The 20,027-nt window shown below is 51.6% G+C and overlaps 1 protein-coding gene across 1 annotated transcript; it reads right to left on the bottom strand.

Moving 5' to 3' along the window:
* Nucleotides 1-1,946: 1,946 nt before the first annotated feature.
* CCDC185 (coiled-coil domain containing 185) lies at nucleotides 1,947-6,408 on the bottom strand. Its single transcript, XM_073671878.1, has one exon. It carries the CDS (start codon nucleotides 6,305-6,307, stop codon nucleotides 4,187-4,189), a length of 2,121 nt encoding a protein of 706 aa, XP_073527979.1. The 5' UTR covers nucleotides 6,308-6,408; the 3' UTR covers nucleotides 1,947-4,186.
* Nucleotides 6,409-20,027: the final 13,619 nt, after the last annotated feature.

The following is a 20,027-nucleotide window of genomic DNA, read 5'->3' as shown; positions in this document are numbered from 1 at the left end:
CCAAGTCGGGATCTTGGGGTGGGTCTGCATCTTTTGAATTCTATCAGGATCCCCTCGAAGGTTTTGGACTTGGCTTGGCGCTGCTTCCATGGGAAACTGTGTGTGAGGGACAATCTGAAGTGTAGGAGCTCTGAGGACAGGAACTGTCCTCGGGAGCATTGTGGTACCATGCTTGAAAGCATGGACCACTTCCTGCTTCGTTGTCCCTTTAACACAGAGGTGTACAACAGGGTGGGCGCCTCCATTGGCTGGCCCCGGCTGGCCGGTCTCTCTTGTGCGGAATGGGCCTATGGAGCATTCGGGGACCTGGGTGGTCGGGACCACTGCACCTTATTTCTAGTTAGTGCAGTGGTTAGGTATCACACGTGGAACGCACGGTGCTTAGTATCGACGCAGCGGAAAATCCTCCCAGTGGACGATGTGTTTAGGACCATACTCGGTGACCTGGTGAAGGTGCGTTCTCTGGAGTATGAGAGACTGGGTACACGGAGGGCCGCTCTCCTCTGGAGGGGCTTTTCTTTTAGTGTGCCCTAGTCTGGTCATCTCCTCTCCTGGTGGTGGGCTCCTGCTGACACCATAGATTTTTGTTTTTGATCAGTAGACAGTGATGTAGGGCTGCAGGCGCCGAACTTGGGCTTTGTCAGTTGTGGTTATTGTATTGTTTGTTATTCTATTGTTTGTTTCTGTATATATTGTATATATGGATTTGGGTGTAGGTGTTAGGTTGGGTGGTGGGAAAAGGGGGGAGGTGGGTTCATCTTGTGGGACACTGGTTATTTGGGTGAATAACTGGCACTGCCTGATCTGTCCTATGGACGTTGGACATGGACTGAGGCATGAGGCGCAGGACCAGCTCTCAGGTCAGTGCCGGGGAGGGACTGGTGGGCTCGAGTGTGGGGTGTTTTGTTTTGTCTTGTATATATTTGTATAGTTAGTATTTTATTTAAAAAAAAAAAAAAGAATGTATATATTAGTTTGTATATAATTTGTCGGTTATTGTTTATTATATTGTTATTATTTGTTTGGTAACCGGACCAGATGTCATGGTGTAGGTAGTTATTATTCTGTATATATGTATAATATGTGTGTGAGGAGAGAGGGAGCGGCTGGACCAGTTCATTACATTGTTTATTTTCTGGTTATTAATTTTGTTATGTTTCTGTTATTATTATTGTTATGTTTTTTCATTTTTATAATAAAAGATCTACAGGATGTAACTCATGATCAGTAATGTAATGTATGTACACAGTGACTGCACCAGCAGCATAGTGAGTGCAGCTCTGGAGTATAATACAGGATGTAACTCAGGATCGGTAATGTAATGTATGTACATAGTGACTGCACCAGCAGCATAGTGAGTGCAGCTCTGGAGTATAATACAGGATGTAACTCAGGATCAGTAATGTAATGTATGTACATAGTGACTGCACCAGCAGAATAGTGAGTGCAGCTCTGGAGTATAATTCAGGATGTAACTCAGGATCAGTAATGTAATGTATGTACACAGTGACTGCACCAGCAGCATAGTGAGTGCAGCTCTGGGGTATAATACAGGATGTAATTCAGGATCAGTAATGTAATGTATGTACACAGTGACTGCACCAGCAGAATAGTGAGTGCAGCTCTGGGGTATAATACAGGATGTAACTCAGGAGCAGTAATGTAATTTATGTACACAGTGACTCCACCAGCAGAATAGTGAGTGCAGCTCTGGAGTATAATACAGGATGTAACTCAGGATCAGTAATGTAATGTATGTACACAGTGACTGCACCAGCAGAATAGTGAGTGCAGCTCTGGAGTATAATACAGGATGTAACTCAGGAGCAGTAATGTAATATATGTACCCAGTGACTGCACCAGCAGCATAGTGAGTGCGGCTCTGGAGTAAAATGACACAGATTTCACACTACACTGATAACAGCAGAACATTTATTGGTTGGATAATTATAAAAATAGACCTCTAAAATCATCTCTTCTGTTATAATCTCCTAAGGAAATATTAATACAAAAATCACAATTCACAATACTATATAATCCATAATATAAATCAGACATTCACTAATGGTTCAGATAACTTTTTATCCACATGTATTACTGCGCTGTGGAGCCACGAAGGGCGGAATACTCTATGGAAACCCAGGACAGCTGCACAAGATAGTGACTGGATGCTTCACTCGACCCCACCGTTCAACCCCTGGGGTCCCCACCGATCCAGAGAATGCAGGGGCCGCAGCGCTCTCTCCCCTTTACTGTTTTACCCCGGACAGGTGCTCAGCAGTGCTGCTGTGCAGAGGAAGCACCGGGACGGAGGTCGAGCACTGCCGATCCCGTCCATTCTCAGGGTCCCGGAAATCAGATCCATAACGATCATTTATTGATCCTAGCAATGTGCGGTCTCTCACTGGGACGGGAATACAGCTTTAATTGCAGTCACACCTTATTTTCAGGTTATATTATCCCAGTGCTGCACCTCGGGAATACTGATGATTTCAGTGCGGAATAGAAAAACATCATTGAGTTTTTACTAATATTTAGCTCATTTCAATAGTGCATACACAATAGCTTATCCATCTAAACCTTGGTGTGAGCCACGGTATATATACATATGTCTTATTTACTAGACATAAATAGGAAATATAATGTACTGCAGTGCTCATTATTGTCCAGTAGGTGTCAGTATGCATCAAAAGTGAACCAGCTCGCTTTACAGCCTGAAGAGAAACAAAATATAATTTTAGAATGTAGATATATTTAACTATTGCCGCATATAATATTGTCTGCCAGATGTCATCGTATCAGGCTACAGGCTAAAACAGAGCCATCTCGCTTTACATCCTGCAGTGAAACAAAATATTATTGCCTTATTATCAGAAGGGAGTGTAGATACATCTAATTATTGCAGTGTCCACTAGACGGCGGTAATATGACAATACCGTACTCACATACATATATACGGCTCCGTCGATATGTTTGGCTCCGGCTTGCAGTAATTACTGCTCTTATTTGTAGGATTTTGCTTGTGCTGAAAACGGCTCAATACAGATCAATGGTGACGGCGGCTCATACAGTAAATAACAGCACAAAAGCCATTATAGTACAACACAGAATGAAAACATTAGAGGCTCTCCGGGAAAACTAAAGGCTATCAGTATCCAATGTGTGGGGGTCCAACCTGCTGATTAAAGGGCTGCATCCCCTACATTCATTACCTGGCGCAGCGCCAAGCTTTTAGTAGTGGCCGTCCGTGGTACTGCAGCCTGGGACACAATTCCAGTTACAGGGACTGAGCTGTAGTACCAGGCATGACCACTACTAAAAGCTTGGCGCTGAGCCTGGTAAAAGGTCCAGTCCGGTCCTCCGTGGCAGCCGGTCTGGTCCTCCGTGGCAGCCAGTCTCCCCTTCACACTCGGCATCCTGTGCGCCTCCTAGACCCCAGGATGGCACATGAGGCCTACAGACTAGACACGATATCAAGGGACCTATACAGCGCCAGTAGCACCCAGTGTGCCAGGAAAAGTGAAGACCGGATGACCGGATTGTACCCCACACCAGGGCAGCACAAATCAAATTACAGTTGGAATACACCTTCAACAATTATAACACTAAAAATCATACAAGTCATATAAATGTCTCTCCTCCCAAAAAACTTTTTGATGTTGTGAGTTGAAATGCTATTGTTCTGAGGTATCAGCCACTTACAGAAGTTCTCAGCCACGTTTTTATATATCATCCAGCTACTGAAAGCCATTCGCTAGAATGGAGAGGAGCTGCAGTACCTTACATAGCCACAATTAAGTAGGTGGCGCTGTGTCATTAATTGAAGTGAAGAGGCTGCAGTTTTTTAAAAGGAGCTGTGTGAATTCAGCCTTAAAAGGGTTTCTTCCATGGTGTTAAACAGATGGCCTTCAATGTAATTGGGATTAATAGGGGTCCAACCCCCACAGATAATACATTGATGACTAATCCTAAGAAAATGCCTCTATCTTAGCATTCGGCCGTCTCGAATAATCCTCAGGTAGTCAATATATGTAAAAATTTTCGGGTCTGGGTCTAAAAAAATGTTGGTTCTCTATGTGCATGGAAGTTTAAGATCCGGCTACTAAAAGGTGAAAATGACTTTTTGAGGGCTCTCCCCACCTGTAAAGTTGGATCCATTTCCCCGACCTTGTCACCATTCTCTCCTTTAAGGGAGGCTTTTCATAAAGCTCGCACTTAGCTGGGCCTGCAGAGCCATCTGGTCGAATGTCCTGCTTTTGGTCTGCTCTCGGATTTGATCTCGCATGTGGAAGGAGGCCCTGGCGATCTTCTTCCCCTCCTCGACGGTGGCTTCCTTCTCCTTGAGGAGCTTGTCACTTTTACGGTCTTTGATCCTGATCAGATGCGCAATGTTTTTCCGGTAGTTTTCTTCATCTTGTTCCACTTTTTGTTTTAGGATCTGGTGGGCTTTCTCCTTGACGATGTTCAGTTCTCGCGTCCGCTTGGCCTTACTCTGTAGACTTTTTCCCAAGGAGTCTTTCGCCTGTCGAGTCTTTTGGTTGCTTATCTGGAGTAGCATCTTCTTGTGATTTATTTGCTCTTTGTCCTGCCGTTCTGCCCGCAGTTTCGCCATGACGATCATCGCTTCTTCCCTAGACGCTTTATCTTGGATTTCCTTAAGACGTTCCTCCTGGATCTGCTCGTATATATCCTGAAACCTGCGCTCTTTCTGCCGCATGGACATCCTCTTGGACAGCTCCTCAGCTTTCACCTGGTTGTCCGCCACCTCCTTCAGCCGAGAATGTCGTAGCTTCTCATATTCATTCTTGATTTGGATGTTTTTCTTGTCTTGAAGGTCTTTGATCATCTTAGCCTTGAAGGCTTGCAGCATCCTTTCCTCAAGTAGGCGGCCGCCCGTTTCTCTGATATCTTGCTGTCGTCTCTTCGACTGTAGATTTTCTTGCACTTTCTTCATGCCATCTTTGAGAAGGATCCTCTCTTCAGGAGTCAACATCTTCCAATCCTTGTTATTCTGAGCAGTTAGATAACGGACGGCATCAAGTTGCCACTCCAGCTTGGAGTTTCTTGGGCTTCGTCTATGGTTCTGTGGTCGGTCTGTCCAGTCGCGCTTGATCAGAGCATCTCGGATCACCTTCTCCTTGCTCCGGAGGTCGTCCCAGGCTTGCTGGGCTTGTAGCTTCTTCTGCTTGGACATCTCCTCCTCTTGGTGTTTGAGTAACATCAGGGCAGCGATCTTCTTATCTCTATAGGGCACGGACACCTTAACTTCTTTTTCCATCTTTCGGGTAAGATGACGGATTTGCTCTTCCTGGTAAACCAGGTTTCCATGACTTAGGCTCCTTCGCATATCTCCTTCACCCCTGTGGCCCGTTGTTGTGGGGTTTGGGGAGGTAGCGAAGTTATAGGAGTCCCAACGGTTTGGAGAAGTAACAAGGTTGTAGGAGTCCCAGTGGCTCGGAGAAGCAGCCAAGGTATAGGGGTTCTGGCGGATTGGGGATCTTGTGACCTCCAAGTAGTCCCAGTGATCTGGGTAAGATGTGGTGTCTCGGTGGTTCCAGGGCTTTTGGGTTGTGGTGTCTCGGTGATGCCACAGCTTATTGGTTGCGGGGTCTCTGTTCTGGGGTCTGGTGTCTTGGTGGTTCCAGGGATTCTGGGTTGAGTGGTCTTGGTGGTCCCGGGGATTCTGGACTGCAGGGTCTTGATGGTTCCGTGTATTCTGGGATCTGTGGTCTCGGTGGTCCCGGGGATTCTGGATTGTGAGGTCTTGATGTTTCCGAGATGTGAGGTCTTGGAGGTTCTGGATTGGGCTGTCTTGATGTTTTCGAGATGTGAGGTCTTGGAGGTTCTGGATTGTGGGGTCTTGATGTTTCCGAGATGCGAGGTCTTGGAGGTTCTGGATTGTGGGGTCTTTGTGGTTCGGTAGATTCTGCCCTGTGGGATCACTGCGGTTCCGTGCGTTCGAGGTTGTGGGGTCTCGGGGTTCCTGAGGGGCAGCGGAGGACAGAACATGCTCCTGGCTCCAGTCACTTTCCAGCAGGCTCTTCCTCAGCTCCTGGCACTGCCTCATCTTCCTCAGCCTCTCCGTCTCATGAGCATCATACATCTCGCTGACCTCATGACTGGAGGCCCCGGGCTTCTCCTCCCTCACTTCTCCATAGGACTTGTACAGCAAATCCACAGGCCGCACTCCAAGCCGGGCACAAGCCTCCAGAGAGCGGGGACTGGTGAGTACATACCGGCTGTCACCACCGTCCTCGAAATTAGTCAGGTCTAGATGCAGAGAGGGAGACCGTCTGCCGCCCTCCATCACCGCTCGGTCCAGTTACTACGACGCTTCAAACTGTTGCCCGGGGTGATGAGGTGACCTCAGGAAGCTTTACTGACGTAGGCAGGATACACGTTTGTAAAGCGCAGCGCGCCCTCCAGCGGAAGTTGCTAAAGGCGTCAATGCTGACTGAACCTTACTGCGCTTGCGTACAACTAGATTTTCGAACGCTAGAGGGAGAACGTGTCCTAGCAGTACATGTAACGGTTGTCTTCCACTATGGGTAACACAGGCTCCGCCATTTTGCGTGCCTCGTTAGGGATTAAAGTAGCAAAGGTAATCTTCATTGTATTTTTTTATATTAATTATAATAAAATTGTCATTTTTTTTCTTTTTATCAATGCAAATACAGCATTTTTCTGGAGCAGTTTCCTTCATTGACATTAGTTGCCAGAGTGATTTGTGTACAATATGCAAACAAAGCTTTTCCGCATATGCCCCACTCCTAAATACTGACCAAGACCCAGTCGGAGGACCCCCCATTACCAGTGACAGGGCGCCCCCATAAATAATGGCGAAGAGCGCCCTCATTAACAATGTCTGAAACTCTTAAAGGAATTTTGAAAAATGAGAAAAAAAATGGCTGCAAGTAACAGCGACTGGCAGAATAAATTGGTTCTAGTCGGAGAAATCTACCATTAGAGTGGTAGAATTAATTCTAAACAGCACTAACCAGAAAGCGGCCCCCACCCCACTCACTAGCGCAGTGATGGCCAAAACACCGCAAAGTGCCCCCATAACCAGTGCACGATCACACCACCCTGACTGCTGTAAGGAAAATCCTCAGCAGAATTCCTTAGTTATGAAGCGGATGAGATCCGAGCACACTTTATCCACATCCTGCGGAAATTTCCCCACATGGAAATTGATCTCCACAGAACATCAATGTAAATCTTTTAGCAGATTTTCTTGTGTAATATCTGCTGATCTGCAGTAAAAATCTGCAAGACCTGACGTAAAATAGTTTCCTCTAAGTGTAAAGAGTTATTCTGGCGCAGCTACTTCTGTGTGGGATGCTGAGCGGCACTGGTGACATCACGTGCACGGATACCTGCCGGGACGTGCACGGATACCTGCCGGGACGTGTACGGATACCTGCCGGGACGTGCGCGGATACCTGCCGGGACGTGCGCGGATACCTGCCGGGACGTGCGCGGATACCTGCCGGGACGTGCGCGGATACCTGCCGGGACGTGCGCGGATACCTGCCGGGACGTGTACGGATACCTGCCGTTACGTGTGCTTATACCTACACGGACGTGAAAAGGTAGATGCTGGGAAGTGTTCAGATACCTGACAGGACATGTGCGGATACCTACCTGGACGTGAAAAGCTAGATGCCGGGACATGTGCAGACCTATGACAGGACGTGTACAGATACTTGCTGAGAAGTGTGCGGATATCTGATGGGACATGTGCCTAAAGGGACATGAAAATGTAGATGACAGGACGTGTATTGATACCTGCCGGGATGCGTACAGGTAGATGCTGGGATGTGTGCAGATACCTGCCAGGATTTTATCAGACACCTTCTGGGACCTGTACGGATACATGCCGGGACGTCTAAGGACGCTTACGGATAGATGCCGGTACATGCCTGCGGCCACATCTTTCATGGTCATACCCACACATAAGGGAGTAACTATCATTTACCTGGCTCGGAGTCCTCCGAATTACCGCAATGAACCCTATTATTGACTATAAGGGGGGAAATGCGTTGGGATGGGTGCAGGATCTGTATCATAGGACTGGTTAATGGAAGAATCTTTTTTCTTTTACTTATTTCCTTACGCTATGATTGTATTACCAACAGGTTAATTCTGTTATTTCTAGTGATTAGCTGACCTCATTTCTGTATCTCTCCCTGGTATTGTTGTATTGTGTTTATTTTTTCACAAATTATTAGGGATTTCATAGAGTTTTTTATTTTTTTATGGGCAGCCGTTGGGGAGCGGGGTTGCCGACAGTGGCGGTGTGACAGGCAGTTGTTCTGGATCCAACTGTAGAAGGTCATTGCTCTTAGCTCTGCAGGCACTTTCTTGATCTTTTCATCTCTGTAGTGTAGTGATATCCTTCTCCCTCTAGGACCTAGCAGTGACCTCTACCTTCTGCTGCTAATTGACACACCCTTACTGGATGTTTAAATACCTTCAGTCTCTCCAGAGAGTCGCCGGTGATATCTCTATTTTCCTCTGTCCAGGCTTTAAGTACTAGTAGTCGGCTAGTGTCTTCTTGGAGCTTCCGTTGGAGAATAGTTTGCCTATCACTAGGGACAGTTAGGGATTAGGTTTCCTGCTCAGCGATAGGTGCGGAACCTATTTAGGGACGTTAGGGGAGTCAAGGTGTTGGCAGACCTGCCTAGGGGTCTCTAATCTGCCTTTCTCTAGTGTTTGGGCTGCTGAGCCTCTGGGCTTCTGATGGGGCCAGGAGACCTGCAATCTCCTGCCCTACGGTATCTGCTGCTGGGTATGCAATCCCCACAGCCTCGGACTCCGGTGTCCAGTTCTCCGTGTATGCTCTGGCTAGGACGAGCTATCTCCAGCTCCAGTCCTCAGCCCTTGCTCCTGGGTGTCTACTACTCGACTCTGACACTAGACTCTGACTAACCTAACCCCGCCTCCGGACCCAGTTATAAAGGGCAGGATCCTCCCCTTTCTGGTCTGGAGCAGGAGGTGTTGCATGTACTGTGTTCCTGACCAGGAAACCCCCGTTTGCTCTCAGACATGGCATTACTACCACTGTGGCAACCAGACCCTCTGGGGTGCCACATTCCCCCCTAGTATATTTCAGTACTCCGGGACTGAACACATTTTTCAAAATAACAGGTAACAACAACAATAAGGATACATTAGAAATATTTACAAGGCATTATAGTCATTAGAGGTCACGGAATAATCCGTAACCAGGTGTCCATTCCACTGAAACTAGGTGCGCTTCTTGAGGGACCCGTCTTAAACCCTCCACGGAGGCCCTGGGGTGGCTGCAGGGCATTGATGATCCTGTGTTGGACCACGTCTTCAGGCACCTCCACGAGTTTTTGTTCAGGGGTCTGGCACAAAGGGACACTTTACAGGTGCAACTATTTACAGGCAAAGTTTTTGGTTATCCACTGTCCATAACCTGAAAGTTTTTGAACCCTGTCGGGTAACTGGAAAAACATATTTAGTACATACATATAAACATTTCAACATTCGCAATAATACAGTTATACATTACACTTTAAATTCTCCATCGAGCAGGGATCTGACCTCTGGTAATTCTGGTAGACCTACGTAACACACTGTCTGTCTGTGTTCTACCTTGGTCCCCTGTATCTACCCCTGGTGTGGTGGGTTCTGCATGAACTGCACTACAGGTACTTTGAGGTGACACTGATAGGTTGGGCAACTTCCTACGTACTCTTTGGCTTACCGTGGGTACGATGGGTTCACTACTAGCAGAGGGTTGATTCTCCTGGTCTGCTGATAAGAAATCTTCTGCCTCCGGGGCCAACTGTTCTTCCAACTCTACTGGGACTTCTGCAGTTTCCTGAGGGGCTGGTTGGAGAAATGTAAGGACTGGCACAACTATTGCATTATTCACTTGTGTCCATGACCGGGGAAATTCTCCGAGTACCGTGCTGACCATTTCTTCCACTTCCTCTGCGGGTTGAGGGCTATCTTGGTCTTCTTTAGGATGTTGCAGCTGACATTTCTTCAGGTGGTCTCCGGAAACTGTTGTTGATGTTTCTCCTCCATCCTTACTAATGAGATACACCTTAGGGTTACCATGGCTTGAGGGTAGAATGGTGTACGGTTCTTCCTCCCACTGGTCATCCAACTTGTGGAGTCGCCTCTTCCTCTTTAGGACTTGCTCTCCAGGTGACAGGGGAACAGCAGGTGCATGTTGATTGTAAGTCTTCTCCTGTCTTTGTCTTGCTTGAGACAGACTTCTTTCAACACTTTCCTGTACCTTGCGGTATTGCTGCTGCCGCTCAGTATCCCAATCTGCATCTGGTGGGACGGTCTCTGGTGTTAGGACTCCCATATCCAGGTCGATGGGCAGCTTACCAGGTCTGGCTTTCATCAGGTAAGCAGGTGTGCAGTTGGTGGAATTCACTGGGATATGATTGTAGAAGTCCACCAGATCTGGCAACTTTTCCAGCCACAGACTGCGTTCTTCCAGGGGCAACGTCTTCAACCGGTCTTTCACCGCCTGGTTCATCTTCTCACACAACCCACTGGTCTGGGGGTGATAAGGCGTTATCCTGATCTTCTTGCAGCCGTACAGGTTGCAGAATTCCTGGAACACCTCCGCTTCGAAGGCCGGACCTTGGTCAGTTAGCACACGTTCTGGGTAACCATTCGGGCAGCAGAAGTGCTGCTGGAAAGCTCTGGCGGCTGTTTGAGCCGTCTGGTCCTTTACTGGCAGTACTACCAGGAACCGGGAGTAGTGGTCTACGATGGTGAGGGCGTAGACATAGCCTGACCTGCTTGGGGCTAGCTTCACGTGGTCCAAGGCTACCAGTTCGAGTGGCTGTTTGGTGATGATGGGCTGCAGGGGAGCCCTCTGGCTGTCATGGTCTTTTCTTCTCAGGTTGCATGGTCCGCATTCTCGACACCACCTCTCGATTGCTTTCCTCATGCCAGCCCAATAGAACCGTTCACGTAGCAGGACTTCCAGCTTTTTCCATCCGAAGTGTCTTGCTCCATCGTGGTATGCTTCCAAGACCATAGACACATCCCACCTCGGGACTACCACCTGCCAGACCAGTTCATGTGTCCGGGAGTTGATGGCTCTTTGACACAGCTTCCCTTCATAGATGAACAGCTTGCCTTTTTCTTTCCACAGCTGCTTGGTCTCCTCAGGAGCATCTGGATCAGGGTGCGCATCAGCTCGGGTCAGCAACTCTTTGACTTGGCAGACAGCCGGGTCACTGTCTTGTGTTTCTGCCCATCCATGGTGGGGCAATGGATTAAATGTGGCCTCGCTGTTGGCAGAGCACCTGTTCTTCACACAGTGGGAGCACTGAGTTACCCCGTGACGGTGGAAAGCGGGGATCTCTATCTCCTCCAGCTCCTCCGGGTCTTCTCCCCCATTTGGCAAGTTAGGCATTCTGGACAGCGCATCTGCGTTTGCATTCTTGTGCCCAGCCCGGTACTTGATGGTAAATTCATAATTAGACAGTCGGGCCATCCATCTTTGTTCCAGGGCACCAAGTTTTGCAGTGTCCAGGTGTGTCAGCGGGTTATTGTCTGTGAAGACGGTGAATTTGGAGGAGGCGAGATAATGCTTGAAGCGCTCTGTCACAGCCCTGACTATGGCGAGGAATTCCAACTTAAAGGAGCTGTAGTTCTCGGGGTTTCTTTCTGTAGGCTGGAGCTTCCTGCTGGCGTAGGCAATTACTCTCTCCCTGCCTTGCTGGATCTGGGACAGCACCGCTCCTAGTCCCACGTTGCTCGCGTCCGTATGGAGGATGAAGGGTTGACCATAGTCGGGGTAGGCCAGGATCTCCTCTCCTGTGAGAGCCATCTTCAGTCTGGTGAAGGATTCATCTTCCAGCTTGTCCCACTTGAATGGAGGCTTCAGGTTTTTAGCCTTCCTGGACTGTCCTACTAGGAGGTCCTGCATGGGTGCTGCCATCTTGGTGAAGCCTGGGATAAATCTTCGGTAGTAGCCCACCAACCCGAGGAACTGCCGCACTTCCTTGATCATGGAGGGTTTTGGCCAGTCCTTGATTACTGTTATGGGTCCGGGAGGTGGAACCTCTGTGCTACGGTGCAAGGAGGGACCCAGAGGGGCGTAACTAAGTATCAACTCGGACCTACCCTGGTCGTACGGCGGTTAACGACTCCGTGACCAGGGAGGGACCGAGCAGAGGGACCAGGTGCTACTCTGCTGACGACCTTGTAAGGGAGCAGGTGACTCCCACGGTACAGATGGCAGGGACTGACCGGAATAGCAGGTAGGCACAGCAGGCAGGCTGGCGAGCAGAAGCCTCCAGGTAGGCTATCAGGTAGACACGGCAACTGACGGCAGGAGTCTCTAGGTGGGCTGGCAGGTGGTCACGGCAAGTGACGGCAGGAGTCTCTAGGTGGGCTGGCAGGTGGTCACGGCAAGTGACGGCAGGAGCCTCTGGGTAGGCACGGCAGGTAACAAGCGGGTAACAGGTGTAGCGCCGGCGTCCCTGCCCTCTGCTAGGCAGGGACGCTGTTCCCCTCACCGCTCTGCTCCGTGCCCGGCGTCCTCCTCCCGCTCTGCTGGCAGCGCGCGCTCCTTCCCGGCCACTGTGCTTAGGGCGCGCGCGCGCGCTCTCCCTCCCTCTTAAAGGGGCCGCGCGCGCCGTCCTAAGGAGTCCCTGGCCAATGGCCGGAGGACTTCACCATATATAAGGCACCTCCTCCAAAATGGAGGTGCCCGAGCAATGTTGTTGCACTGTTCACTACTCTGCTTCAGCCCTCAGGTCCCGTTGCCAGTTACCTGCCAGATTCCTGCCAGCTTGCTGTCTTATTCCTGCCTGATTACCTGCTACCTGCCTGCTAGTCTGAGGTCCGACGGTCTGCCTTACTACTCCTGTCAGTCTGTCTAAGGACCAGCCTGTCCGCTCACCTGGGAGCGCACTTCAGCCACCTGCCTGCTTGCCTGAGGTCCGACGGTCTGCCTTCCAACTCCTGTCAGTCTGTCTATGGACCAGCTTGCCTGCTCACCTGGGAGCACACATCTGCTACCTGCCTGCTAGCCTACCTGGAGGCTCCGCCGTCACGTGCTGTGACCACCTGCCTGTCCAGTGACTCCTGCCCGCTCACCTGGGAGCGCTCATCTGCTGCCTGTCTGCTAGCCTACCTGGAGGCTCTGCCGTCACGTGCTGTGACCACCCGCCTGTCCAGAGACTTCTGCCCGCTCACCTGGGAGCGCTCATCTGCCGCCTGTCTGTTGGTCTTCCTGGAGGCTCCGCCGTCACATGCTGTGACCACCCGTTCATCCAGAGACTCTCGCCTGCTCACCTGGGAGCTCACGTCTATCATCAGCCGCCACAGGTCGTACCAACCCTTTACCCAGAGACTGCCCCGGTCACTTGCCGTGACCATCTGCCCGTTCATTCAGAGACTGCCCCGGTCACTTGCCGTGACCATCTGCCCGTTCATCCAGAGACTGCCCCGGTCACTTGCCGTGACCTCCAGCCCGTTCACTCAGAGACTGTCCCGGTCACCTGCTGTGACTCCCTGCCCGTCTTCCCTGGTCGCCACCCGCTCCCTTACAAGGACAGCCCCCTTGTATAGTAGCTCAGAGGTTCCGCCTCCCAGACCCGTTACAGTTTGCTCGGGCCATGGAACCCGGTGGCACCCAAGCTCTCTCGCTTTCGGACCTACGTCATGAACTGTCCCGTCAGAGGTCCCAACAGGAGTCCATCCTGAGTCATCTGCGGAATGTCAACTCTTTCCTGGACACTCTGACTGCTCCACCAGCAACCACCGCTAGGGTCATGACTCGCAGCCCGGCAGCGCCGCTGCCCACCAATACCATGGCATCCTGCCCCGGACCCCGGCTTTCTACACCTCCACGCTTCGGAGGCGACCCCGCTCAAGCTAGGGGCTTCATAAACCAGTGCACCCTGCACTTTGAACTATTGTCCCACCAGTTTAACTCCGACCGGGCCAAAATTGCCTTCATCATGTCCCATCTCACCGGGGAGGCCCTGGCCTGGCTAAATCCTCTATGGGAGAGAGGAGACCCCCTGGTGTCCGACTTGCCTGCCTTTCTCTCGGCTTTCCGGAAAGTCTTCGACGAACCCGGACGGAAGACCTCACCCGCATCATCTCTGCTGCGCCTCCGTCAGGGAAATCTCACCGTGGGCCAATATGCCATACGGTTCCGTACCCTTGCCTCGGAGCTGGCCTGGGATAACGACGCTCTGGTATCCGTCTTCTGGGAGGGTCTGTCCGGCTGTATTAAAGATGAACTTGCCGGTCGGGACATTCCTACCACTCTCGATGACCTAATAACTCTTGCCACCCGGATTGACCTACGGTTCCAGGAGCGTTCCAAAGAGGTCACCCGTGAGAGGAGGTTTCCACGTCTAGCTCCTACTCTTCAGAAACCCGTCACTCCCTCCGTCTCTCCCCAGGTACACTCTCCTGAGCCTACGCAGGTCGACCAGACCAAGATGGTCAAAACCCGTCAGGACTTACGCCGTGCCGAGGGGAGCTGCTTCTACTGTGGCAGTAAGGAGCACCGGATCCGTACCTGTCCAGAGAGGTCGGGAAACGCCTGTGTCTAGGTTCGCTCAGAGAGGTCGACCTAGACAAGAATAAATCCTCTCCATCTCTGCTGCTGTCAGTCTCAATTATCTGCGGGGAGAATCGTTATTTCGAACTAGCCCAACTTGACTCTGGAGCGGCCGGGAATCTTATTTCACAGGCCCTGGTAGAAAAATACCGCATTCCCACCAAACCTCTGGCTATACCATTATCTGTTGCTGCTGTGGATGGGGGCCTCTTACCACGTCCCATCCAACTCATCACCGAATCCGTAACTCTGCAGGTGGAAATGCTGCATTCTGAGAGCATCTCTTTTCATGTTCTGCCTGGACTCTCTCACGCCCTCTTACTAGGTCTACCTTGGCTCCAGAGACATGCACCCGTGCTTGACTGGCAGACAGGAGAAGTCCTTCGCTGGGGACAGGACTGTCATAAGACTTGTTTGGTTCCTGTTCATCCCGCCCGTCCTTCTCCTACCCCAGCTAATCTACCTGGACTTCCGATTCCTTATTGGTCTTATGCTGATGTCTTTAATAAAAAGGAAGCAGAGACACTACCCCCTCATAGACCATACGACTGCCCTATCGACCTGTTACCTGGTACTACTCCTCCCCGTGGGCGTATTTATCCATTATCCGCTGCTGAGACCCGGTCGATGTCCGAATATATTGAGGAGAATCTGGCCAGGGGATTCATCCGGAAATCTACCTCCCCGGCGGGAGCAGGCTTCTTTTTCGTCAAAAAGAAGGACGGCTCTCTCCGTCCCTATATAGACTATAGAGGCCTTAACCAGATCACGGTGAAGAATAAGTACCCCCTTCCGCTCATTCCGGAGTTATTTGATCGTCTGAGGGGGGCTAGAATCTTCACCAAACTGGACCTCCGTGGGGCGTACAACCTGGTTCGTATCCGTCAGGGGGATGAATGGAAGACGGCATTCAACACCCGGGACGGCCACTATGAATATCTGGTAATGCCCTTTGGTCTCTGTAACGCTCCTGCCGTCTTTCAAGAGTTGGTCAACGACATCTTCCGGGACCTTCTCTACTCCTGCGTAGTGGTGTACCTGGACGACATCTTGGTCTTCTCTCCGGATCTCCAGACTCACCGGAGGGACGTTCGTCAGGTCCTGCTCAGGCTCAGGCAGAATCACCTCTTCGCTAAATACGAGAAGTGCCTCTTTGAGCAGACCTCGCTTCCGTTTTTGGGCTACATTATTTCTCAGACCGGCCTACGAATGGATCCAGAGAAACTGTCTGCCATCGAGAAATGGCCTCGACCGGAGGGGTTGAAGGCCATTCAGCGATTCCTGGGCTTCGCTAACTACTACCGCCTCTTCATACCACACTTCTCTTCCCGGACTGCCCCAATTTCCGCGCTCACCCGTAAGGGTACTAATCCCAAAGAGTGGCCGCCCGAAGCAGAGGAGGCCTTTCTTTCCCTAAAACAGGCCTTCTCTTCCGCCCCGGTGCTGCACCGCCCGGACGGCAACAAGCAGTTCTTCCTGGAAGTTGACGCCTCCTCCTCTGGAGCCGGAGCGGTACTTACTCAAAAATCATCTTCCGGGAGAATGGTAACTTGTGGCTTCTTCTCCAAACTCTTCTCCTCTTCTGAGCGCAACTATTCCATAGGAGACCGGGAGTTATTGGCCATCAAGCTGGCGTTGGAGGAGTGGCGTTACCTACTCGAGGGGGCTTTTCACCCGGTAATAATTTACACTGACCACAAGAACTTGGCTTACCTCCAGCATGCCCAGAGACTTAACCCGCGCCAAGCCCGGTGGTCCTTGTTTTTTGCTCGCTTTGATTTTGTTCTTCATTTTCGCCCGGCTGACAAAAACGTCAAAGCAGACGCCTTGTCCCGATCCTTTCTGGTGTCCGATCTCGAGGAAGAACCTAAACATATCATCGATCCCGCCAGAGTAATGCAGGTGGCCCCCGTGAGTCTAAATCGTCTCCCTCCCGGTAAGACGTTTGTTTCAGTACCTGATCGGAAGAAGATCCTACACTGGGGCCATTCGTCTAAACTAGCTGGCCACGCCGGTCAGAAAAAGACCCTCCAGCTTATTGCCCGGCACTACTGGTGGCCTACCCTGCACAAGGACGTAATAGACTTTGTGTCCTGCGCCTGCAACAAAGTCCCGAGACACCTGCCAGCCGGTCGCCTCCTTCCGCTTCCTGTGCCTGCTGCCCCCTGGCAGCATATTGCTATGGACTTCATAACTGATCTCCCCGTCTCCGCCGGTTGTACGGTCATTTGGGTGGTCGCGGATCGCTTTTCCAAGATGGCTCACTTTATTCCCCTGCCAGCCCTCCCGTCTGCACCCGAGCTGGCTAAAGACTTTATCCGCCACATCTTCCGTCTTCATGGCCTGCCCCTCCACATCGTGTCGGATCGTGGGGTACAGTTCACCTCACGTTTCTGGAGAGCCACTTGTAAACTGCTAGACGTCACCCTGGACTTCTCTTCCGCTTACCACCCACAGTCCAATGGTCAAGTGGAGCGGATCAATCAGAACCTGACCAGTTACCTCCGGCACTTCGTTAATGCCCATCATTCAGACTGGGTGGATCTCCTACCATGGGCCGAGTTCTCTTATAACAATCACGAGAGCGAATCCTCCTCCAAATCCCCGTTTTTTGTAGTCTTCGGTCAGCATCCTCGGATTCCTTTTCCTGTCTCCACCTCTGTGGACAACCCGGCTGCGGAATCTCTCGTTAGCAAATTTTCCTCCATTTGGGAGAGTACCCGATCCGCACTCCTTCAGTCGTCCGAACGGATGAAAAGACACGCTGACAAAAAACGCCTGGATCCTCCACAATTTCGTCCTGGAGATAAAGTCTGGCTCTCATCTAAATATGTCCGACTCAAGATACCTTCTTACAAGTTAGGGCCTCGGTTCATCGGTCCTCTGGAGGTCATCAGTCAGATCAACCCGGTGGCCTATAAATTGAAACTCCCGGCCAACTTACGGATCCCTAACTCCTTCCATGTATCTCTCCTCAAACCTGTGGTACTTAACTCTTTTTCCAAGTCTACAGGTACGCCTCCTGCTCCGGTTTCTGCTGAGGACGAGTTTGAGGTAGAGAACATTCTTGCCACCAAAAGGGTAAGAGGAAAGACCTTTTTTCTAGTAGATTGGAAGGGGTTTGGTCCTGAGGAGAGAACGTGGGAGCCCCGGGAGAACATCCATGCCCCTCTTATCCTAGCTAAATTTCTGTCTGGCCTAAAAAAGGGGGGGCCTAAAGGGGGGGTACTGTAGCGCCGGCGTCCCTGCCCTCTGCTAGGCATGGACGCTGTTCCCCTCACCGCTCTGCTCCGTGCCCGGCGTCCTCCTCCCGCTCTGCTGGCAGCGCGCGCTCCTTCCCGGCCACTGTGCTTAGGGCGCGCGCGCTCTCCCTCCCTCTTAAAGGGGCCGCGTGCGCCGTCCTAAGGAGTCCCCGGCCAATGGCCGGAGGACTTCACCATATATAAGGCACCTCCTCCAAAATGGAGGTGCCCGAGCAATGTTGTTGCACTGTTCACTACTCTGCTTCAGCCCTCAGGTCCCGTTGCCAGTTACCTGCCAGATTCCTGCCAGCTTGCTGTCTTATTCCTGCCTGATTACCTGCTACCTGCCTGCTAGTCTGAGGTCCGACGGTCTGCCTTCCAACTCCTGTCAGTCTGTCTATGGACCAGCTTGCCTGCTCACCTGGGAGCACACATCTGCTACCTGCCTGCTAGCCTACCTGGAGGCTCCGCCGTCACGTGCTGTGACCACCTGCCTGTCCAGTGACTCCTGCCCGCTCACCTGGGAGCGCTCATCTGCTGCCTGTCTGCTAGCCTACCTGGAGGCTCTGCCATCACGTGCTGTGACCACCCGCCTGTCCAGAGACTTCTGCCTGCTCACCTGGGAGCGCTCATCTGCCGCCTGTCTGTTGGTCTTCCTGGAGGCTCCGCCGTCACATGCTGTGACCACCCGTTCATCCAGAGACTCTCGCCTGCTCACCTGGGAGCTCACGTCTATCATCAGCCGCCACAGGTCGTACCAACCCTTTACCCAGAGACTGCCCCGGTCACTTGCCGTGACCATCTGCCCGTTCATTCAGAGACTGCCCCGGTCACTTGCCGTGACCATCTGCCCGTTCATCCAGAGACTGCCCCGGTCACTTGCCGTGACCTCCAGCCCGTTCACTCAGAGACTGTCCCGGTCACCTGCTGTGACTCCCTGCCCGTCTTCCCTGGTCGCCACCCGCTCCCTTACAAGGACAGCCCCCTTGTATAGTAGCTCAGAGGTTCCGCCTCCCAGACCCGTTACAACAGGCAGGTCACAGGCAAGTGCTCCCAGGTGAGCGGGCTGGCAGGCAAGGCAGATAACAGGCAGGCAACAGGTAAGTGCTCCCAGGTGAGTGGGTTGGCAGGCACGGCAGGTAACAGGCAGGCAACAGGCAAGTGCTCCCAGGTGAGCGGGCTGGCAGGTATGGCAGGTAACAGGCAGGTAACAGGCAGGACTGATAGTCAGGCTAGCAGCGGGACCTGAGGGCTGAAGCAGAGGTAAGAAACACTGGGCAACAACTTTTGCTCGGGCACCTCCATTTTGGAGGAGGTGCCTTATATATGGGAGGTCCTCCGGCAATTGGCCGGGGACTCCTTAGGACGGCGCGCGCGGCCCCTTTAAGAGAGAGGGAGTGCGTGCGCGCCTTAAGCACAGTGGCCAGGAAGCTGCACGCGCCGGCAGCAGCAGGAAGAGCAGCGCTGGAGGACGCCGAGCGAGGAGCGCGGGGAGCGAGGAGGTGAGAGGGATGGCGTCTCTGCCTGGCAGGGGGCAGAGACGCCGATGCTACAATTACTGTGACCTTGTCAGGGTCTGATGCTACACCTTCAGCGCTTACCACGTGACCTAAGTACTGTACCTTAGGCTTCAACAGGTGGCATTTTGACGGCTTCACCTTCAGGCCGAAACCAGCTAGGGCTTCAAACACTTCTGCCAGGTGCTTCAGATGATCTTCATACGACCTGGAGTATACTATGACGTCATCCAGGTACAACAGGACTGCCTCGAAGTTCTTATGTCCCAAACAGCACTCCATCAAACGCTGGAAGGTTCCTGGGGCGTTGCAGAGCCCGAACGGCATGCAGTTGAATTCGCTGAGCCCATCGGGGTTGTGAACGCGGTCTTTTCTTTATCCGCCTCTGCTACAGGAACCTGCCAATACCCACTAGTAAGATCCAAAGTAGAGAAACAATTAGCAGATTTTAATGCAGCTAGTGACTCCTCAATCCTGGGTAGTGGGTATGCATCTTTATGTGTAATGCGGTTAATTTGCCTGTAGTCTACACACATTCTCATTGTGCCATCCTTTTTCTTTACAAGAACTAATGGAGCTGCCCAGGGGCTACAACTGTCTCTTATTACCCCAGCCTCCTTCATGTCTCATAACATCCCTTTGGCATTTTGGTATTGTGCTGGTGGTACAGGCCGGTAC

This window comes from Phyllobates terribilis, unplaced genomic scaffold (assembly GCF_046119375.1).
Source record: "Phyllobates terribilis strain yellow unplaced genomic scaffold, ASM4611937v1 Scaffold_3__8_contigs__length_932513732, whole genome shotgun sequence".
NCBI lineage: Eukaryota > Metazoa > Chordata > Amphibia > Anura > Dendrobatidae > Phyllobates > Phyllobates terribilis.
This window is presented reverse-complemented; position numbering and strand designations above follow the sequence as displayed.